General features: G+C 33.9%; 1 protein-coding gene across 1 annotated transcript; it reads left to right on the forward strand.

Annotated features, from left to right (window-relative positions):
- Positions 1–23,735, forward strand: LOC131155891 (endo-1,4-beta-xylanase 5-like). The gene is made up of 7 exons (XM_058109339.1): positions 1–15; positions 109–174; positions 16,424–16,649; positions 21,197–21,285; positions 21,942–22,040; positions 22,129–22,917; positions 23,364–23,735. Exons 1-7 carry the CDS (start codon positions 1–3, stop codon positions 23,733–23,735), a joined length of 1,656 nt encoding a protein of 551 aa, XP_057965322.1.
- Positions 23,736–24,797: the final 1,062 nt, after the last annotated feature.

A 24,797-nucleotide genomic window follows, 5' to 3' on the forward strand; every position in this document is an offset into this window, starting at 1 on the left:
ATGTCAGTAGCTACTGTATATGCAAATGTGTTATTATTGACAGCAACTTTATTTTTATCCCACATTTCTCTTATGTAATGAATATTGATATCTCATTATTATTTTCAGGTACCTGTATCTTTTCAAGGGATGTCTTTTCAGGAGTTTTCTCTTCAAGAGATTTCTCTTCAGGAGGTTCATCTTTAGGAGGTACCATAATAGGGATTTCATTTTCAAAAGAAACATGTTTGTGAATGTCCAATGGATTAACCACCTCTGTAACCTCTTATGGAGTGTTTACATATTTCAATTTTCTCATTATGAGAGTGATTACGCGCCGAAACTGCATAATTGGGCATCTTAACCCGGGCTTTACTGTTTATATTTTTAATTAAATGTCCAAAATTATCCAATATTTTAATAAAATGCCAAAATCATCATTCTTGAACTTTATTGCACTATTTATGAAGTTTTGGTAATTTTTTGTCGCAGGAAAATTCCCGGGAATCAAAACCGACACCTATTCGTATTTCATATATAACTTTTCCGTCCGAGCTCCGATCGAGACGATTCAAATTTCTAGAGAAAGAGGAAAGGATTATCTACAACTTTCATGCCTTGAGTTTTGTGAGATACGAGCTCTAGAAGAGTAGAATTTGCAATGAACAGAGAACAAAAAAATACAACAATTCGGGTCAAGTTGCCGGGTCAAGTTGGTTGGATCCGGGTCCTAGGGCAGCTTCTTTCCTCCATCCTATTTAATTCCCTTTTCTCCCCTGTGCAGGGTGTGCCTCCGGCACCCTTTTTCTCTCCCTCAAACTCTTCTCTCATCTCCTCTCTTCTTCTCCTCCTTCTTCTTCTTCTTTAATTTTTCTCTGTCTTGTCTTTTATTTTCAGCTCTCTCTCTTTCATTCTCTCTGTCTTTCGGGCCTCTCTCTATCTCAGTCTCCTTTCCTAGTATCTTCTCTATATTCTCCTTCTCCCTCAATCCCTTGTTCCCCCAGTTGCAGCCATCTTCAGCAGTGCCAGCCACGAGCCATCTTGCAACTCGAAGAAAGCTGTTGGCCACGCACCAACACAGCAGCCCCTTGCTGTCCACACACCACACGCAGCAGCCATGTGTCTCTGCAGCTGCAAAAACACAAGCACAGCAGCCCCCTATTCCTCCACAGCAGACCCGAGCACACCAACGGCTGCAGGAATTTCACCAACACACAGTAGTGGCCAACCATCATATGCAGCAGACACGAGCACCACACAGCACTGCCACGGCCAACACAGCCACGCCCCAGCCCCCAAGGCTCTGTTTTTCACTCTCTTTTCTTTCTTTTTTTTTTCCTTGTCTTTTTAAATTGCAATTGAATAAATTTTATTTTATTTCATTTATTAAAGTTAATCTGCATTTAGGATTTGGATATTTGCTACGTAATTTTTTTCTTGAAAGTTTAGTTTTTATTCATTTATCTTGCCCTTGATTAATGTTAGTGTTAGCTTTGAAGACTTTAAGTTAATTGCTTTTTGTTTATTATTCTTTGGTCTATCTCTTAAAAAAATAAAAAAATGAAAAGAAAAAAAAGAAAAATTCCAAAAAGAGAAAAATGTTTTTGTTACGTAATGTGTTTGCATTTTGGTTCAAAATTGTGATTTGATTAAAAGTTTGTTTTTTTTAGTGTGTGTGAATCTGATTGAGTTTCCATAGTGTGTTTTTAATTCCATGTTCTAGGTTACCATCCTTAATTAACGCGTGCTTTGATGTTTCCTTGAGTAGGTTAGGGTTTCCCGTTTTTATTCTTTAGTTCATTACATGTTAGTTTTAGGACTTTAACTTGCATGCTATTTAATTTGTTAAAAGTAAAATCAAACAATTTTGAAATTTCGAATCTGAACCAAGTTCAGTACATCTTTAATTTCGATTGGAAGAACGTAAAATCTGAGATTAAAATGCATTCCCTGAGGAGACGATCTAACCTTTGGGCTTAATATTATACGACGTAACTCCTATACTTGGGATAGCTTTCGAGCTGCTCATTTTTCGAGTGAGTCAGAGAGTTTTATCTTTTGCACCAACATGCCTTCCACACTTAGCTTGTGGTTTAGGTTCATTAGTCGGCTGTTGTCCTTCAGGGACATTAATACGTGCTAGAATATATTGTAGCAAATATATGAGATTTTAACATGACCTTGGTATCTACAAAAGAATCTAGTAATTGATTAACAATCCCTTGCAAATGTATAATCATCTGAACTTCAAGTTCACTTTGATTGGTACGAGAATCTAAATGAGATAAACTTATTGCATTCCTTGTGATTTCATATTGTGTTTCAGACACTGATTTTGCTCCCCTTAATGTAGGGAATACTGCTTCATCAAAATAACAATCTTGAAATCGTACTTTAAACAAATCACATGTTAAAGATTCAAGATATCTTGAAAGTTGAGGTGTAGTCCCAAGAGGGGGGATGAATTGGGTTATTAAAAATTTAATTCCTTTTATGGAATCTTAACCTTTTGTTGATTCAATAATCACACAACAAAGAATTAATTACTTATTCAATCCACAAACCAAAACACAACACAAATAATCAAAACTTGATCCAATCAACAACTTAAAGTAAACAACCAAAGATACCAAACCAAGATAAAATATGCAGCCTTTTGGCAATTTCAGCTTTTGATTGTAGCCCTGTATTGAATGAAATTGTTTGCACTTTCTTACCAAAGATTTCCAAAAACGATTAAACAATGTACTCCCTTTTTAGGTTTTCCCAAACATTTAATCAAAACGTACTTTCTTTTATTAAGAGTCTTCTTGTTAATCTCAGTTCTTAACTTCAGCTACTTGCACTTTGCATTCACACACAACAAAGTATATAGATGCTAAAAATAAAGAGTAAGGAAAGAGAAACATCAAGATTTTTACGAGGTTCGGCTTATCCCCAGTCCACGTTCTCGCCTTTGGCCGATACCACCATAGGATTCCACTATTGCACTCCCTTCCGGGCGGAGCAAACCGTTACAAGTGATACCCCACACTTAGCCACTCCTTCACTAGGTTAAAGTAACGCCTCTCCAAGTGATACCCCACACTCGGTCAACGATCCAACAACCTGGAATCGTCCAAGAACTACAAGAAACAAGAAATAATTTCTGCGTACAAGAATACTCTCACAAAGAGTAGATTAGTACAATTTCAAACACTAGACACTTCAATAATCAAATATCAAATTTAAGACTGAAGCTCAAGTAAGAATTTACCAAGTTCCTTCTCTAGATGAGAAATCAGCAATGGGAACTTAGAGAATGGTGATCAGCAATACAGAGATTCAGAAATTCAGTTGAGTAAAGATTTGAGCAAGAGAGAGCTTTGATAGCAAGATGGCTTTTAGTAGATTTTTCAATTCTTGGTTTAATTTGATTTGCAAAACCATGTATTTATAGGCTTCTAAAAGTAATTTCGTGTTGCCTAAGATTACTTGAAGTGTCTTCAAAGTTTTTAGAAAATTTGGGGCACAAGAAACAATTATTTGAAATTTAAAACATTTAAAATTTCTAACCGTTAACAGTGTTCAGATGATTGAAGTATCAGGTTCAGTCTTTTGATATTCCTTAATACACTAAAAAATTTGAACTAGACATAGGGTTAGATGACTGAATTGAGGGTTCAGTCTGCTGAAGTCCCAGATCAGATGACTGAACTAAGGGTTCAGTCTTCTGAAGGTGTACTGCCTCTTCTATATTCCTTCAGAAATATCTTCAGTAGATTGAACTAATTCTTCAATCTTCTAAAGAAATTCTTCAGTAGATTGAAGTAAACCTTTAGTCTTCTGAGGTACATCTTTAATCTTCTAAGGGTGCACCTCAGTTGTTTGGGCAGCCCAAATTCAGATGTTTCATTTTAGTTTTCAAAAAACCTTTTTGCTCTCTTGCTTTGATTTCTTATGAAACATTTTTAGGGATTTTAAATAAGGACTCTAAGTCAATGAATAACCCTAGAAGAGCTTCAAAATATTTCATAAGATATTCAAACATGAAGTACTTACAATATTGTCCTTAAAGCCTAATACTCTACTCTTTAAGCCTTTCATTGTATTTTGCTATAAGTTCCTTATGACTTGAGCTTTGAGTCAGCTTTAAGTGTCCACATATTTTGTTCATGTTGGTGTTGCTTTGAGCTATCTTTTGGATCACTCTACATACGAATGTATCTTGTTGAGTCCTTAGTGATTTTGAGCTCTCCATTGATTTTCTTTTGAGCTTTGTATTTCCTGAAATATCATCATTCTAACAAGCACATATTAAATCATCTCTTATTCGTTATCATCAAAACAAGATTGAAAAGCCATGTTAGGCCAACATATCTAATAACAAAAAGGGAATCAAAACCAATATAGATACCAATCTTACGTTGAGGACCCATTTTAGTTCTTTGAGGAGGAGCAATAGGAACATATACTACACAACTAAAAGTTCTTAAATAAGAAATATCAGATTGTTGCCCAGAAACTAATTGCATGGGTGAAAAATTATTGTAAGTTGTTGGCTTTATACAAACTAAACATGTAGCATGAAGAATAGCATGTCTCCAAATAGATAAAGGCAATTTGGTTCTCATAATCATAGGCCTAGCAATGAGTAAAGGCAATTTGGTTCTCATAATCATAGGCCTAGCAATGAGTTGAAGTCTCTTAATAAAATATTCAACTAAACCATTTTGTGTATGGGTATGAGTAACGGGATGTTCAACATTTGTTCTAAGTGACATGCAATAATTAACAAAAATTTGGGATGTAAATTCATCACCATTATCCAAACGAATTGATTTAATTGGACAATTAGGAAAATGAGCTCGTAATTTAATTAGTTGAGAAAGAAGTCTAGTAAATGCAATATTACGAGTAGAAAATAGAGAAACATGTGGCCATTTAGTAGATGCATCAATTAAAACCATGAAATATCTAAATAGTCCAAATGGTGGATGTATTGGTTTGTATGTATCACCATTAATTCTTTGTAAGAAACTGGGAGATTCAAGACTTACTTTTGAAACAGATGGTTTGACAATTAATTTTCCTTGAGAACAAGCAGTGCACATGAAGTCATTTGATAAAAGAATCTTCTGGTTCTTTAAGGGATGACCATGTGAATTCTCAATGATTCTTCGTATCATTACATCTCTAAGATGTCCAAGACGATCATGTCAAAGTGTAAATAACTAGTGCAAGACATTATATGATTCAACTGTTTTAATCATTGTATTATACAATCCAGAAGATAAAGTTGACAGTTTTTCTAAAATTTATTTCTTCCTAGAAATAATATAAGTAATATTAAGGAAGTCTTTACTGCCTTCATTTGTAGTTTCAATATGATATCCATTGAGTCTTAAATCTTTAAAGCTTAACAGATTTCTTCTGGATTTGTTGGAAATTAAAGTTTTATCAATTTGTAATAAAGTACCATTAAGTAACTTTATATTAGCTCTTTCGAAACCTTTAATCAAATTTGTAGTTTTAGATATTGTATTTATATTTGTTAAAGATATATTCAAGTAATGAAAATATTTCCTATTTCAAAGAATTGTGTGTGTTGTAGCATTGTCAGCTAAACAAACTTCTTCCAAAGATATTTTAGAATTGATCAAAGCTTTAAAACAATTCACACTACAACACATAATTTAAAAACTCATTATTATAATTGATCAGAGCAACAATAAATTAATACGATAATTTATTAAAATAAAAATACAATATTGCTAACTTTATATCTTAAAATATTACATCATTATTTTCATCTTGATTTACAGGGAAATCAGAAAAATTAAGATAAACTGAGTTGGATGGTTCAACATTAAGATCCATTGGAATAACACTATCAACAAAATTTGTTTTAACTTCTTTATTCTTTTCTTTTTCTTTTATAGAGGCTCAATATAGATCTACCAAGTGCTTGGGAGTGTGACAGGTATGCGACCAACCACCTTTTCAATCCTCTGCATCTGTAACATTCAGTTATATGAGACTTCTTATAAATTATAACTTTTTAAGCACTAAGTCTTCATGCATTTGCTTCCATTCTTTGTGTTTATCTTGAGCCATTTCTTCAATTAACTTTAGCTTCATCATACTCATGTCTCTAAGCATAATCGTCATTCATTCTCTTCAAACACTTGATCTTGATCTTTATGAAAGCATTTGAGCCTTGAAACTTAACTTAACCAAACATGTTAAGTACCCTTGATTTGTTATCATTAAAACAAGATTCTAAGCCTTGTTAGACCAACAAATATTCATGATAGTACATTTCTCTTAATTTAAGCTTTTAATGTAAAATTAAAATTAATAAAGTTAAATTTGCATTAAAGAAGGAAAAAAAAAAAGAAAAATCTATAAGACTTGATAAAATCCAATAATGAAGTTTGAAAACACTTAGCAATAACAAAATAACATAGTTAGCTAATTTGTTTAAGAGGTATTCATGGACAATATTAAGTATCATATGTTGGAGGGTGTGTAGGGATGCAAATATCTTACCCTTGTATATTCGTAGCCTAAACCCTAATTAGGTTGTGTAGGCCAAAACTACAAGTTCCCTGGACTCAAGAAATTCGATAGTAATTAATTAATTACATTATCTAATTGCATTTAATGCAAATAAATAAGTTAGCAACGACTTTGTTTGTCAAATAAATCCATTTGACCTAATTATTTTTCTAACTTCTAAAATCAAATATAGACATTTAGAAACTAAGTCTTGTATGCAAACCAATCCACCAAGGAAAATGTATTTAAATCATGTTTGATGAATTATTTTTCATTAATTTGAGACAAAGTTGAATTCAAAAGACACGATTTTATGTCTCATACGTACTCAACTATGCTCTAATTTAAAATAGAAAAAAGTACATGAATTAGTGACTTAAAGTTTAACAAAATAGATTACATGGATGTATGAAATAAAAAAAATTCATTTTAACTTTCAAAATTGAAACTTAAGCTCCATTTGAATAAGTGAATTTCATTTGAAATAAAGAAATTTTGGAAAAAAAAATGAAATCCATTTACAAATCTACATTTTTCTTTGTTTAGAAAATGCAAAATTGAGGAGCTGAGATCTTAATTTAAAAATAAAAATATGGGCCTTTTGATTATAAACCCAATCAAAATTTTGATAAATTTTCTGCAAATAAATTTCACAAAATAAAGATCACAACTAATTTTTGCTAAATCATGTTTTAAATAAGGTTTACAAAGCTCTCTCTCTCTCTCTCTCTCTCTCTCTCTCTCTCTCTCTCTCTCTCTCTCTCTCTCTCTCTCTCTCTCTCTCTCTCTCTCTCTCTCTCTCTCTCTCTCATGCTCCAATTCAAATAAGCTCAATAGTTAGAATTTAGGATATTATGTTAAATGTCACAAGTTTGAATACTAGAAGATATAATTAAGAAAAATTATAGGACAACAGGCAGGTTACCTCCTGTTAAGCCAAAATCAAATGTTAACTTTTAATCAATAAAAAATTACTATTGACATAAATATGTTGTGTGCAATTGATTTCTCAAACATTAAAGATCTTTTTAGTTATGGAAAATAATTTTTTATTTTTACCTTTTAGTTGTTCCAAATTTACAAAAAAGGGTAGTTATACAAATTTCAAAGAAAATAGAAAATAAGTTGTCTTTTTTGTAATTGTTTTGAAATCTAGAATAAAAAATAAATATTTTTTTTTGGCAACATTTAAACAAATTCTTTATTTTCTATCATTTTATTATGAATCTTAAAAATTTTAAAAATAATCCAAAATTTTTATTATTCTAGAAAACTAGAAATTAAAAAATAAAAAGTATTTTTTTGCAACAAGACATACCCTAAATTACTATAACATTATGTTAAGAGCATTTTTTTTATCTAGCAAACCAAAATCCACTTAAAAGATAATTGTGTGTAGAAGATCAAGTGATTTCAACTGAAATTAGGGCTGAAGATAAGGAGATATGATTATGAAAACTTTAAACTTGAATTTGAATTTGAATGTCACATCCTCAACTTCTCTATGGTAAAAAGAGAATTCCCCTTTAGTGTCTTTTTTCAAAAATTTCAAGTTTATCTTTATAGCTGCCTATAATTATACCAAAATATTACCGTAAGTATCCAAAATGTCCTTATATTTAAATACTAACTAATTAGTAAATTTAATTTAAATACTTTTCAACTTTTATTATTTTTTTAGCTATAATTATTTTCTTAAAATAAATATAAAGAGTCAGAGAAAGTGAGCACAAGAGAAATGCTAGTAATCTAATTAAGGGCATGATAATTCCTCATGTCATATCCTAATCTTAATCCTAATTCTAACTAGTTGGGTTACTTGGCCCGTCAAGGCTAGGAAGGCAACACGAGGAGATATTTTGTAGGTGATGTGCTGTCGAATAAAATGAGAGGTCTAATTCGTATGGATAAGATGAGTATTCCAAGCCTTTGTTTTTAAATGTTTTCATTTGGTTCTCCTATGTTTTTATTTTGCAAATAATTGACATCAATTTGTAAGTATTTTGTTTTTATTTGTGTTTGTTTTGTTTTGATTCATATGGTCTTGTTTAGTTTGTTTTAGTTGGATAATGGTAAGAGTTTTGTTAGGCTTGTTTTAATTTTGTTGCATGGGATGGTCTTTGTTTTTAAATCCCTTGTGACATGTTTTTAACCACAATTTCCCTCCGCCATAAGTAAGGACTATCAATAAATTTGGAGTTTTCGTTAAAAAAAAAAAATGTGACTTCCACTGCTCCAATTACTAACCCAAATTAATACCCAAAATTTTAATTATTAAAAGATGCCACTATTGAAGTCACGCGGAGAAAATTAAAACACCATTGATTCTACTTCCATTTTTTTAACATATTAAAAAAATAAATTCACCCTTTAATTCTTTTATTTTATAAGTAAAAATGCAAAATAGAAGGATGAATTTATCATTTTAATGAGTGAGAAAAAAAGATAATCTTTGTGGTATTGCTACGAGGCAATAGCTAGCTGGCTTAATTTATTTTTTAACTATATAATAATAACAAATAAGAAATTGGAAAATGAATTTATTGCAGCCATATGCCTCTTCCTCTATATATACATAGGATTCAAGTGATCAATTTGTTAGGACCTTGTGAGCAATTAGAAAAATCAGGACACCAGAAATTTACTTGGTTCGGTAAAGAATGACCTACGTCCACGGAACACACCACAATTCACTAAAAATCGCCGAAAAATACAACTCTCTCAGCTTCCTCACACTCTCTTCTTCCTCTCTTTTCTTCTCTGTGCCTTCTCTGTACATATTTCAACTCTCCACAACTCCTCTATTTATAGGGCTGATAATTAATTACAACTTATTACAATAAATCACAAATGAGAGGTTACATTCATCAAGATAAATGGAGATAAATGACACAGCTTGCACAACTTGCAAATCGCGGCTTTCTATTTTCTACAGGTTTTTTTTCTTTAATTCATTTACATAACCCATTTATCAATGTGCATGTGTGTGTGTGTGTGTTTTTTTTTTTTGGATAAACCAGAGACTCTAGCCACCATTGCACCATTTTGGATACCATGGTGCAGCACTAAATTTGGAAGGGTAAAAGTCACCCGTCCATTGACATACCCCTAGTAATTCACTAGAATAAATTCTTACGGGAGAATGGAACTCATGCCCTTCCAAAATCACAAATCGCCCTTACCACTTGAGCCAACCCAGTTGGGCTAGTTATCAATGTATTGTATTGTGAAATATGTATATATAGGACTAATTGTGTGAGGGTATGCATGTTAACGTTTTATTGGAGTGGATTTGACTAAATAGCTTAATTTAAAATACAAAGTATTATGCTCTTTCACGCATGATTCAAATTCATTAATTATATATCATAGTTTTATTAGTAGTTGAAATCATATAAGAGTGAAGTATTTTTTTGGTACATGTCCCAATGATGTAAGTTTGACATGATCACATTAGGGAAAAAATTCATTAGAGGCCATTGAGCTTAGACTATGCACCTGGTCGATTTTGTATCCTTCTAACAAGAAAGTCTCAAACTCAAGAATATAGTTTCCTATGGTTGCTAAATAGGGGCATTGGGTAACTTACAAAAAAAAAAAACAACTGAATAAATTAAAAGTCAATTTTCTATTGCCATGCTATTAATTTCTTACCCCAAACGCATAAAATTATGAGAAATAATTCTAGGTGTATTTATTTAAGCAATAGAAGTGTAATTATATGTTTTAGAACAAAATATTTATTTTGAAGAATATTAGGCCCATTTAGTTTTGGAAACATGCATTTTTTTTTGGTTTTTCAATCTTTAAATTTTTATAGGATTATAAACATTTTAGTTTTTTTTTTTAACTTTTTAATATTCATATTAAAAAGGTAGAAAAAAAAGTTTAAATGTGCAAAATAATTTTTTATTTTAGATTTTAAAATAATCACAAAAATACAACTTGTTTTCTAATTTTTCTAACTTTATATAAAATTATATTTGGAATCATTTGTTTTGGGATTTGAATTTGGTTTTGTATTGATTAAGGAGAAATTCTATACATAATCTATGAGAATTGAAGTTCAAGATTCAAACTCCATGCTTCCATGTGCAAAGTAGGAGTTTGAAATCTAGAAAAATAGTGAAAACATGTATCCCAACTTTTCTATATAAATTTGAAAAATTTATGAGAATTTAGATATACTCCCATGAGGGGGGGAGGGGAATTGGGTTTTTTTTTTTAAATTTATTTGTAACTTAGGTTTGTAAATACCTTAGTTAAGTATTGCCCTTTTAAGTTTAATTTCTAACAATCACACAATCGCAATAATATTAATCAACAACCTCACAAGTTTTGTCAACAATCCTTTGTACAATCCAAATTCAATCTTTTATGAATGAATGCTATTAAAGATCAACGGTTGAATTCTAATAACAAATATCAAGATAAGATTGATAAAAAATCTCTGAACTTCAATATTAAAGATTGATTTTATAAAGTCTGCAACTTTATTTTTATGGAATTAATTCAGCAAAATTAACTTCAATATTCAAAAATCATTATTCAATTCTATTCTAAATTTGTTAAACCAACAAATGACAAACAAAATAGTTTCTTGATTTTAAGTATGAACCAAAATTAGTATTTCAGCAACTTCCAATATGCAGCAAGTTCTCAATAGGCATACACACAGATTATAAACTTGCAATAAAGTAAAGAAATTAAGGAAGAGGAGATGAAGACCAGATTTTTTACAAGATTTGGTTAGAAGCCTACGTCCTTGCCTCAAGCAACACGCTGTGAGGATTTTCCTTTTCCCAACTTCGTTATCAGGTGAAGTTACAACTTCTCTCCCTCAAAGGTGGAGTTCGCCTCTCTAATGAGAATCCCCTCTCGCTGGGCAACAATCCAGCAGTCCTAAATCGTCAAGAAAACAAGAAATAAAAAACAACTTTTGTTCGTACAAGTGAAACTCTTAGTTAGCGCAGATTTGTACAATTGAAATTTAATATACTTCAGCAATAATCAATGTAGAAGATGAAGCTCAGTAGAATATCACCAAGGTTCTAATTAGATTTGAAATTCTCAGGAGAAAAGATCAGAAAACCTTGGGTTGTATCAGCAAAAAGCACAACAATACTTCAGAGAAGATTTCAGCAGGAGAACTTTGAATTTGTAATATGTATATGCTTGATTGTTGTATGTAATTTGTGAAAATAACAAGTATTATAGAGTAATAAAGCATATTACCATTTTTCCAAAGTTTCTTCTCGTATTTTCCAAATATTTTCCAAGTTTGGGAGTCAACAAATCAGTTTTGAAAACTTTCCCATACTATTTAAAAATTAAAACAAGAACTTCAATCAACTATGACCTGAGGGTCAGTCGCCTGAATCTTTTAAATTTAGCGTATTTTGAAAACTCAGTGTTGAGTCAGTCGATTGTGGTCTAAATGGTCAACAGCCTGTCTCGGCTCTATTTGCTTAAAATTAACAGCATAAAAATGTTAGTCGTCTGATGAGAATTCATCAATCGTTTGTCCTATTTGCAGCTTATATGTTTTTCAAATTTTGATTCCAAAACATAACATTTAATCTTTGAAAACATGAATGAGACTTTTAAAAATATTTTCCATGATTTTCAAAAACAGGTCTCTAAGTCAACTATAGTTCCCAAGAGCTTCAAAAATCCATGTTGAAATTGTGAAGTACTTACATGAGACTTTTTATAAACTATAACTTTCTAAGCATTAAGTCTTTATGCATTTGCTTTCATTCTTTGTGTCTATCTTGAACTCTTTCTTCAATTAACTTTAACTTCATCATACTCATGTCTCTAAGCATAATAGTCATTCAATCTCTTCAAACACTTGATCTTGATCTTTATGAAAGCATTTGAGTTCTGAAACTTAACTTAATCAAACATGTTAAGTACCATTGATTTTTTATTATTAAAACAAGATTCTAAGCCTTGTTAGGCCAACAATTTAAATAATAAGGAGCATTTTTGTAATTATTTGAAAAATTAGAAATGAAAACTAAAATTATTCTCACAAGAAAATAATGCCAAAACTTATTTATTATTATTCATTTATTGATACAATTAAATGTTGTAAAAATGAAAAACTAGCTAACTTCTGTGTAATTTATTGGAAAGCTAAAATGGGAAATGAAAGTTAGTCTTCAAAAACTAAACTAGCCGAACTTTTTTATGATGTCAGTTCGTGATTATTTGAGCACTCAACTAATCCATTGAGAAAAGAAGTCGTACCCTCAACATTTTTTCACCTATAAATATTTAATTTTAATTGAAAAGTTGTAGCCTCTAGACTCATCAAACCTTGAAATTAAATTTTTTTACCATTAACTCTTATAGCATATGATACAGTAGATTTTTCATGTTAGTTTAACATACATTGATGAGCACTAACTTGATACAAAAATCTATGCTATTAAGTTCTAAGTACAACTATACATGTTAGTTTCTCATCTTCTACTCAGTTTTTTAAGCAAAATAATTTTTACAAGTGAAAATTTCAATAAAAATCATCAATCCAATTGTCATTTTACTTACTCTGCATTTGGAGGTAGGGTTTTGGATTTTAAATTTAATTAAATTGAGTGAAATATTAAGTCAGTTTCTATATTATTAAGAAAAAATCATTTTAATCCTATACTTTTAATTGGTGTAATTAAAGATTTGTACTTATTAGTTTCACTACTCGAGCTTCTTCTTCTTTTTCTTCTTTTTATTTTTTGCTATTTGAGGGTAGGCTAAGGCCAATTAACTCAATGTTTAATCCATTTAATAAAATATAAAAATATATGATAAACATGCAAAAATATAAAGAATAATTCCATTATGTTTTTGCATACCAAACAAATCATTATAATACATTAAAGGATATTCCTAGGTTAAAATTTTATATACATCTCGTTTTATTGATGCCAATGAACTTAATTTGAACGACAAATATAATGATTCTACATAATTAATAAGTGTAGGTTTTCAATTATACCAATTAGAAATATAGGAACTAAAATAGTTTTTGATTAATAATACAAGGACTAACTTATGAATTCATTCAATTTAAATTTTCATAGATTTTTAAATTTTAATATAAAATTTTATTAAATTTCTTTAAAATCTGAGGCACAAAATCTATGCTCTAAGACACTATAGTAAAATTATTTAAATATATTATTTTGAATATATGAAAGTAGTCATAGAACCAAACTTTGCGTGATTCGAGTCGGAAGGTCTGATTTGTAAACAAAATTATAACTTCGAGTTTCATACTTTTCTCATTTATGATTTAACCTTGAATACATTTATATTTTTATAATACCATTTTTCTACATAAATTCATTAAACTTTTTAACAGTTTGAACTTTTCTAACCTTAGAAACTTGTATATATGAAATGTGACCATACCTTAAAAGAAAAAAAAGAAGAAGTTGAAACCCAAAAAAAAAAAAATCACACACACACACACACAACGCTAGAAATATATATTTATTTATAGTAAAAACTTGAAATTAAAGATGAAAGAAAATTTTACATGGATAAACCAATATGTTGTCAAGATATCATTTTTTTATAGACAAAAATATTCTTTTATCCGAATATTAAATCTAAGTTCTTAAATCAATTTCTCAAGAGAAAAAGAAAATAAATATTTTAAAAATATTAAATTCTCTTAAAAATTGACGAAAAGATATGAACTTTTTCTAGTTTTTGGTAAAAAGACAAGTTAGAGAGGGATATAAATGTTCCAAAAAATCAAATGACAAACCAGTAATCTTATTAATATTCTCTCTTTTACTCAAATTATTACATTTCATATTCGTACATAATATGAATTCATACACGAAATGAAAATTACCATTTAAGAGCTTTCCAATCTTAGCCGTAGTTGGTCAATTAACATGCAAGAAACATGCAAGCCAACTATGGCTAATTGACCAATTAGGGCTAAGATTGGAAAGCTCTTAAATGATAATTTTAATTTGGTGTGTGAATTCATATTCTATACGAATTTCAAATGTAATAATTTGAGTAAAAGAGAGAATATTAATTAGATTACTTACTCTCTCACACACACACACACAATCTCTCTCTCTACATTCCTATACATACGTGAGTAGGCATTATCTTTTTGGGTGTACCTTGAGATTTCTCCTCCTCTTCCTCCTTATTCTTCTCTTTGGAAGGCAAGGTGAATAAAGATATATATATATATATATAAAATATTTATTTGTTTGTAAAATCTGCTTAATTATATAGTGTGTGGGTTCTGATTATGGTGAGTATTGCGTACAGAATTTAATTTGAAGAGGGAGATTATCATGAAGGTTGGACTGAAGAAGAAGCTGCTTCTGTCGCTCCTGCACTCTCTTTTTTTTGCAGGTTCTCTTTCTAATTACTTGTTTTGTTTTACGACAAATTTAATTGTGTGTGGATTTAAATTAGCACTTTATTTTTTTCATTGGCAGTAAGTTTTCAATGCATTTTATTTAAATTAGTGAGTATCTCAGGTTTTGTATTTTGCTTTCTCTCTGTAATTCTACTCACGTGGGTCTCGAGAGTGAGGTTCATTTTTGTGTCTTTTGGAAGAGATGGAGTGCAAATTAACTTTACATAACCAAGACTCCCAAGCTTTGGCATAATGCATGATCAACTATGGTTTCTTTATAATTTTTCTTTGGTCGTTAAAATTTTATTCAAACGCAGATCGATATATACATAAGAATAGAAGAAGCTAAAAAAATTAATTTAAGGAGTGACTGAAATGCTCCAGATCTAGTAGATGTGCAGAAAAGGAAGGAATCCTTTTGAAGGCATAATGCAATTATGCAAATTAATAAAATATTTGTTCTTTGCTATATTTACTATTTAAAGTTAATTCTTCTTTTTTCAATTTTAGTTTGTGTTTTTTAAATTTTGAATCTAACTTTAATTAAGCTTTAAGGAAATGTGTATTGGTCGCCATAGTTAAACAAAATTGCCAGTTTCTAATTGCCTAGTCTTTTCTTTTTGTAAGATTTTTACCTCAAGCATTGAAAATTTTCTTTTTTTAGATAGTTAATATGCACGCATAATTTTATATGTCGAACTCTTGTTTATTCTCGAAAAAGAAGTGACTTTCAAGAGATGGGCTAATCTTTAATTAATATTTAGGGTTATTCTGATAAAGTGGGAGTGTTTTAGTAGTGTCATGCACTTAATTCCTTATTATATATGTACATCTTACATAAAAGCACATTTTTTGGTGTTCAATTTAATTAAGCAATACTAGTTGTGTTATATACGCTTTGCGCGTGTATGTCTTTAATTTAAATTTTAACGATTTCTAAATTTTTGATAAAGGGAGTCTATATATGTTCACACACACATATACATTATTTGTACAATAAAAAAATTATATAAATTATTTGAAATTCATATTTTTGTGAAGAGGACATATATATGGTAGGTTGTGATAAGTAGCATAAGAGAATTTATTATTAGTAAATTGAAAAGGACCATTCACACAAAAGTCAATTCTCACAATATTCTTAGAAGAAAAAGCTGTGGGTCCTGAGATACTCTCAAGTTAACGTTTTCTTATCATAGAAGAAGTTTGGAAATCTGATTAATTTTATCCATTCAGAGTTCAAAGCATAGTAAATTTAATCTCAATGCTGGTGGAATGGGAATACGCATGAAAATACATTTTATTTTATTTTTCACTAAGAGAAGAATGTTATATATGTGGCAGGGACTATACTGAATGCTTCATTCTATGATTATTCGGCTAGCATCGATGTAAGCTTTCCTGCATCTGTGCATATTCTTTAAAAAAATGTTCGGTTGCTATTTCGGATAATTTCATTTCTCATTTATTGATTGTGAACTGTATCATTTTTTTTTGGTTTAGTGTTTGGAAAAACCTAATAAAGCTCAGTACAATGGAGGAATAGTGAGAAACCCAGAGTTCAATGAAGGGCTGGAAGGATGGTCCTTGTTTGGAGGAGCTGGGAAAATAGAGCAGAGGGAAGCTGCAGGTGGGCAGAAGTTCATTGTGGCTTATGAGAGAAAGCACCCTTATGACAGTTTTTCACAGAACTTTTCTTTGATAAAGGATACCCATTACACCTTCTCTGGTACATATTTTCTTCATTAATTAATTAATTAATTAATTTCCACTTATTGAATCATGCCGACAACTGCTCAACCCTCTCTCTCTCTCTCTCTCTCTCTCTCTCTCTCTCTCTCTCTCTCTCTCTCTCTCTTCCCCGTGTGTATCAATTTTGGGTGATTGCAGCTTGGATTCAGGTGAGCAATGGTGTTGAAGATTAAACTTGAAGACCGGCAGCCCACCTCCATTGAAGACCGGCAGCCCACCGTTGTGGACATTGGAGATTTGCAGGCAACCTACTCCACCTACCAGCCCACCTCTATTGAAGATTTGCACCCACCATTGTTGATTATTTGATTTCTATAATTACTATAAATAGCTGAGTTGTGTGTGAGTAAATGTGAGCTATGTGGTGTGTGAGAGAGATTAGCCAGTGAGCCGTGAGAGAGATTTTAATTCCTCTGTATTATTTTCAGATTGAAATATACTTGTTTGGTATTTATCCTCACTGAGTTTCAGTCACAGCCAGTGACTGAGTGCTCCTCTCCACCCATCAGTGGTATCAGAGCGTCCAGGTACGCCGGAATTCACCAAACAGAGGTGAACAGAGAAGAAATTCAAGTTTCTTCCCAGTTTTGAAGTTGCTCCAAATATCAAATTGAGCCTACTATTGTGCAATTAAGCTCGAGACGATTCCAACGGTGAAAACCACGTCTCAAACAGACACCGGGATATCCCCCACGCGCTCCCACGCGCCTCCCACGTAAGCACCGTTCTGCCCACGCGCCGGCAAGACTCCGACGACGGCGACACGCGCCTGCACGCGTCTTCCTCGCCCGATTGGCGAGATCCTACCCGCAAAGCGACCCGCGACCCGGATCTACGACCCGCGACCCGGTCAGCGACCCGCGTGCCAAACCCGCAACCCTGATCCGTGAACGAGATCCGACCCGCTCCCAAGCGCCGACACGCGGCGCGTCCAGAAAGCGCCACGTGGCCTAACGGAAGGGTTAACGCCGTTTAAAGGCCGTTAAATTAAACCGGTTAGTTTAAAATTCCCCAGGATTTTCCTATAGCCGGTTCAGTGATTTTTAGACCGGTTCTTTGCAAACCAAAACCGGTTCCTAAGGTTTTTCAATCTTCTGAATTTATTGGTGGCGTTAGATTTACCAAAATCAGCCCCCATTTCTCTGTTTTTTTATATATTGAATTCGATGGCTAACGGTACTATCCAATCGGTCATTCCAAAATTGACCCGAGAGAATTATGACAACTGGTCGATTCAAATGAGAGCCCTTCTAGGTTCTCAGGATGTCATGGATATCGTTGAAGATGGGTACAGAGAAAGCCCATCAAAAGAAGCCGAAGCAGCTATGCCCGAAGCTCAAAGAACGACCTTGCGAGTCGATCGAAAGAAAGATTGCAAGGCAAAATCCATAATCTACCAAGGCCTTGATGAGGCCACGTTCGAAATCATTGCCTCCGCGAAGACATCTAAAGAAGTCTGGGACTCTCTCCATCGAACACACAAAGGTGCAGATAAAGTAAAAAAGATTCGTCTTCAGACATTGCGAGGTGAGTTCGAATCTCTCAAAATGAAGTCTACTGAATCCATTTCAGACTACTATACACGAGTAATGGTAGTATCAAATCAATTAAGAAGAAATGGAGAAATTCTCAATGACGAGAGAATTTGTGAAAAAATTTTGCGATCTTTAGATCCAAAATATGATTATATAGCTGTGACCCTGGAAGAAACAAAAGACTTGGAAACAATGTCTGTAGAAGAACTTGTGGGCTCACTCCAAGCCCATGAGCAAAAAGTCAATAGAAGAAGTGATGATAAAGCAATGGAGCAAGCTCTCCAAACGAAGTTGTCCCTCACTACAGATAGATACGACAAAGGGGGGACGTCACAACAAGGAAGAGGACGAGACCGAGGATCTCGTGGAAGAAATTCTGGAAATTTTAACTCCAGAGAAGGTGGCAGAGGCAGAAGAGGTCCCACTAGAGGAGGACGAAATCAACAGAGCTATGTCCCACAAGGTAGAGGACAAGGAAGAAGAGGAGGATATAATAATCGCTCAAATGTAGACAAAAGAAACATTCAATGCTACAATTGTCACAAGTATGGACACTATAGCAATGAATGTTGGGGGCGACAACAAGAAAAGGTTAGCGAGGAGGTCAACCTTGCCGAAACTGATCATGCAGATGGAGAGTCATTGATGCTGATGGCACACAATGCAACTCCTCAGGACCAAAGCGTTTGGTACCTTGATTCTGGAGCCAGCAACCATATGACTGGCAGAAAGAACCTATTCTTTGAACTTGATGAGAAAGTTCAGGGGGAGATATCTTTCGGAGATGATTCAAAAATCTCAGTCCAAGGGAGAGGAGATGTTTTGATCAAACAAAAGTCCGGAGATCATGCTTACATCTCCAACGTCTACTATGTGCCAGCCATGAAGACTAATATACTTAGTCTCGGACAGCTCGTGGAGAGAGGCTATCGAATTAGCCTCAGTGATAAGCAGATGGTGATAATAGATGCTCGAGGAAAGCTTGTTACTCGAGTTCAAATGGCAAAGAATCGAATGTTTCCGCTCGCCATCCAACATGATACGCCAAGGTGTTTGAGCGCTATCATCAAAGACAAAGACTGGCTATGGCATCTAAGGTATGGGCATCTAAACTTTGAAAGTTTGAAACAATTGGGAAGCAAGAAGATGGTGAAGGGCTTACCCAATATTCATCATCCAAATGTAATATGTGAAAGCTGTATTTTAAGCAAGCAACATAGAAACAGCTTTGGAAAGCAAGCCGACTGGAGATCAACCATGCCGCTCCAGCTAATACACACAGATGTGTGTGGTCCATTAAGACCATTTTCGAATGGACAGAATCGATACTTCCTCACCTTCATCGACGACTACAGTAGGAAGACCTGGGTCTACTTCTTGAAAAGGAAGTCAGAGGTATTCGATAAGTTCAAAGAGTTCAAAACTCTTGTGGAGAAACAGAGTGGCTTCCGCATCAAGTCACTCCGGTCAGATCAAGGAGGAGAGTACAAAGACGAAGCTTTCCTGGAATTCCTTAGACAACAAGGAATTCAGAAACAGTTCACACCATCATACACTCCCCAGTTGAATGGTGTAGCTGAAAGGAAGAACCGCACAATTCTTAACATGGCTAGAAGCATGTTAAAGGATAAAAATGTGCCCAAGAGTTTTTGGGCAGAAGCAGTGTTATGTGCAGTCTATCTGCTCAATAGGTGTCCGACGAAGAGTTTTGATACAAAGACACCATATGAAGCCTGGAGTACTCACAAGCCCAGTGTGAGTCATCTTAGGGTGTTTGGCTCCATAGCCTACGCCAAGATCCCAGAAGCAAGAAGGACAAAGCTGGATGATAAAGGAGAGAAGTGTATCCTTGTAGGATACGGTGACAGCACCATGGGATATCGACTCTACAATCCCATCAACAAGAAAGTCTTTCACAGTCGGGATGTCATCTTTGAAGAAAATGAATCCTGGAAATGGGACCAGGTTGAATGTTCCAAAGATGCGGAATTGACACTTGAAGGAGAAGAACCTACACAGACAAGAGAAGTGGCTATCGAGCCACAAATTCCTGAGCTGCAGACACCTCCACATGGTTCACCACAGAGGAATGAAGCTCCATCACCAATTGAGCGTGAAATCTCAGACATGAGACCTAGAGGAGCTCGAAATCTAGCCGATCTGTATGAAAATACAGAACCAATGGAAGAATATATTGCTCTAAACTGCCTGTTGCTAACTAGCGACCCAATTAGCTTTGAGAAAGCTAACGAAGAAAACAAATGGAGAAAAATGATGGATGAGAAGATTCAATCCATCAAGAAGAACAAGACTTGGGAGTTGACAAATCTCCCGAAGAGCCACAAAACTATTGGTGTAAAATGGGTCTACAAGACCAAGAAGAACACTCAAAGAGAAGTCCAGAGATACAAAGCAAAACATGTCGCCAAGGGTTACAGGAAGAAAGAAATGAAATTGATATCTTGCAGAACGTATGATCGGATGACTAATATTTTCACAAAAACACTCAGACATGATATTTTTTGCAAGACTGAAGACAATGTTCGGAATAACAAAGTTAGGAGAGTCAAGTTTAAGGGGGGATGTTGAAGATTAAACTTGAAGACCGGCAGCCCACCTCCATTGAAGACCGGCAGCCCACCGTTGTGGACATTGGAGATTTGCAGGCAACCTACTCCACCTACCAGCCCACCTCTATTGAAGATTTGCACCCACCATTGTTGATTATTTGATTTCTATAATTACTATAAATAGCTGAGTTGTGTGTGAGTAAATGTGAGCTATGTGGTGTGTGAGAGAGATTAGCCAGTGAGCCGTGAGAGAGATTTTAATTCCTCTGTATTATTTTCAGATTGAAATATACTTGTTTGGTATTTATCCTCACTGAGTTTCAGTCACAGCCAGTGACTGAGTGCTCCTCTCCACCCATCAAATGGAAGTGTTTCAGTGAAGGCCCTCTTCAAGACACATTCTGGGTATACATCTGCAGGTGCTGTAATGGCTGAGTCTGGCTGCTGGTCCATGCTTAAGGGTGGCATCTCCGTGGATTCTTCAGGCCCAGCTGAGCTCTATTTTGAAGTATTAGCGCCTCTCTCTCTCTCTCTCTCTCTCTCTCCAAGGATTCATGCTTTTCTGCAGATATGTTAGTTTAGATTTGTTCACACAATATATATTCTTAGAATAGAGTAATTTTTTTTTTTAAAAAAATAGCAGCCTGGTACACAGATACACACTTTGCGGGCTTAATAGAATTTAATATGATTTTATCATGTATTAAAAAATTGTTTAACTCATTTAAAATTCATACACTTGGCAAAATTATATCTAATCAGGTATATACATACGACATATCTAACAATTTCTAGAGGAAGGAGGGGACCACAGTGATCCTACAATACACATCCTTACCCTACATGAAAACTGATCAATAACTTGAGCGTGTGATGACACTAGCTGTGTCATGTATAACATGACTTTACCTTATATTTTTACAAGAAATTATTTTTTATGTTTCAAACTCATGACCTCTTTATGACTGACAACTCTATCATGATGCTAATGCTCTCCCAGTTAAAATGGAGAAGAATATAATAAAAATTGTGAAAAGATATCTAGTCAAATTTGAGAGTAACATTCCTTATATGTCATGGATACATAGAAATAACTTCTATTTTATGACAATTCTTTTTCATCATCAAAGACTCAATTTGACCAATAGTTCCTGTACTCTTCAGAGCAAAGACACATCAGTCGAGATAAGAGCAGCCAGCGTTTCATTGCAACCGTTCACTAACGAGCAGTGGACTTTTCATCAACATCAAAGCATTGAGAAGGTAAAAACATAAATGAGCGATGTGTTGAATCTTTTACATAGCAAATCTTGCTGTTCACCAAAGCTTTGGCATCAAAATCAAAACGCAGATGAGGAAGAACAAGGTGAGGCTCCAAGCAGTTGACGCCAAGGGAAACCCCCTACCGGGCGCCAACATTTCCTTCATACAAAAGAAACTCGGTTTCCCTTTCGGTAACGCCATCAACAGGAACATCCTCACCAATCCCGCCTTCCAAAAGTGGTTCACCTCCCGGTTCACTGTCACCACCTTCGAGAACGAAATGAAATGGTACTCCACGGAAGCGACCCTGGGCAAGGAGGACTACTCCGTCCCGGACGCCATGCTTCAGTTTGCGAGAAGGAACGGAATTTCGGTCCGAGGCCATGCCGTGTTCTGGGACGACCCCCAGTACCAGCAGCAGTGGATTAAGTCCCTTGCTCCCGTTCAGCTCGCGGCGGCCGCTAACAGAAGGATGAACTCTTTGATGACGAGGTACGCTGGCAAAGTGATTGGATGGGATGTTGTGAATGAAAATTTGCGGTTTTCATTTTTCGAGGATCGGCTCGGGAAGGATGCTTCGGCCAAGTTTTACAACAGGGCTTTCCAGCTTGACAAGGGTGTGCCCATGTTTTTAAATGACTACAACACAATAGAGATGAGCTCAGACGTCGTATCGTCGCCTTCAAATTATCTTAAGAAGCTGAGAGAAATACAGGCCTTCCCTGGCAACAGAAATGGGAAAATGGGAATTGGGCTGGAGTCCCATTTCACCACTGCACCGAACCTGCCTTACATTAGGTCTGCCATTGACACACTTGCTGCTGCAAGAGTGCCCATTTGGATTACAGAGCTGGATGTTCAGAATAACCTGGATCAGGTAAATGCGTTGCTTCAACAAATTAAAGCTTTATTTAGGACCTGTTTAATTGGGGAAAATTGGTTTTATTTTTTATTTTAATTTTTTTTAAAATATTTTAAAAATAATTGAATTAAAATTCATAGTTTTGATGCTGTTTGCGCGTGAAAATAATTTTGTTCTTCATTTCAAAATTTTCAAATTACTACACAACTACCATCTTATTTTCTGATTTCTAAAATTGAAAAACAAGTTTTGATTTTTTTTTTTTGTGATTATTTTGGAACTTAGAAATGAAAAATAAAAAAGTTAAAAATTTTAAATTTCTTTGAGAAACTAAACATTAAAAAATAAAAAAATATTTTCCAAATTTGACTTTTGTATTTACCTCATCTATTCGTCCAATACTTGTTTTTTACAACGTTGACTGTGTGAGCTTCTTAATTTTGTTGTTGTAATGGGAACAGGCAAAGGTGTTGGAGCAGGTGCTGAGGGAGGTGCACGCCCACCCAGCAATAAAGGGAATAGTGATGTGGGCATCGTGGACGCCACAGGGATGTTATAGAATGTGCCTGACTGACAACAACTTCAGGAACTTGGCCACAGGAGCTGTTGTGGACAAGCTGATTGCCGAGTGGAGTCAGAAACGCTTCGTGGCCAAAACAGATGCTGAGGGTTTCTTTGAGGCTCCACTCTTTCATGGAGATTACCAAGTCACCATCGCTAGTCATGCTGCCGCCGCCAACTTATCCTCTTCTTCCACTTCTCAGACCTTTAAAGTGCAGGCGGCAAAACGCACGTCTCAGAAGACAACCTTACATGTTAAGGTCTCTGCATGAGTCTTCTTCTACTAATTAACTGTTTAGGCCTGTATGGTAGGTTAAGGAAAATGACGCTACTAGCAGTGCGTGTCTGTGGGGAGTATGAAATTGTTTAGAATCTCTCCTATTCCATATTTTGCTAAAGTTTATTATGCTACTTTAAAACAAAATGAAATTTATAAATAAAATGTGAAGGGTGAGAATATGAGATCATATGGTTCATGCAGTAACATTAGTTACGAACAATAGTTTTTTTTTTTTTTTTAGGAGATAAAGAAGAGCTTTTATATAAAAACAAATTATTTGAGCTTGAGTCAACATTGTAGGGTAGATCGTTGAAATTCTCTCTTCTTCCACATTTTCATTGCTACAACAATGTCTTTAGCGATGACAAGAAAGTTGGATAGTAAAAACGTAACTATTTTGATTTTTTTTTTTAACGACTATGTAGTCACTAAAACCTGTGCTATTTATGTCTGCCTTCGTCCTCCCCAAGCTAAATGACTCATGGCAACTTTCAAAGACTTTGATATCTTGCACTGGATTTATCCAAAATTTTATTATCAGCATATCTTCGATTAATTTATGTTAGTTACTATCTCATAGGGGCTAGGAAGTAAGCCCCACAATTTGTTATGAAAGCTAGCTAATGGGGTATTCTTGCGTATGACCGGTCATCAGTCCAAAAAGTCCACTTTGGTTACTACTCTTACTATATATATCTCTAGCTTTTTCCCCAATGCTCTTAATCCTATTTTCTTTAAAATTAAAAATAATATTGTTGGCATGAGCTATCTCATTTCATTTATGGCTGATTGGCCATGATTGGAGTTAGAATATTTGATGTATATTCTTCCTTCTATCCTTGACACATAGATATTCTATTTTTAGGAGAAGATTGTGCATTTACAAAAATTAACTTCCTTTGTATCTGTAAAAGTTGATTGCTGATACTCATTGAATAAGAAAGAGAAAAAAGGAGTGACCTTTCCCGTGGACATAGGCTACTCCTGTGACGACGTGATTTTTATGCCATTTTTTTTTTAATAATAGACAATAATAATCATCACTCATATATCC

Source organism: Malania oleifera, chromosome 5 (assembly GCF_029873635.1).
Source record: "Malania oleifera isolate guangnan ecotype guangnan chromosome 5, ASM2987363v1, whole genome shotgun sequence".
NCBI classification, from domain to species: Eukaryota; Viridiplantae; Streptophyta; class Magnoliopsida; order Santalales; family Ximeniaceae; genus Malania; species Malania oleifera.

What these genes read in the sequence shown, in the direction of transcription:
- LOC131155891 (XM_058109339.1), top strand. An exon ending in TACCCATTACACCTTCTCTG is followed by an intron (nt 16,650 to 21,196) that starts GTACATATTTTC and finishes ATACATCTGCAG; the next exon opens with GTGCTGTAATGGCTGAGTCT. An exon ending in TTCAGAATAACCTGGATCAG is followed by an intron (nt 22,918 to 23,363) that starts GTAAATGCGTTG and finishes TAATGGGAACAG; the next exon opens with GCAAAGGTGTTGGAGCAGGT.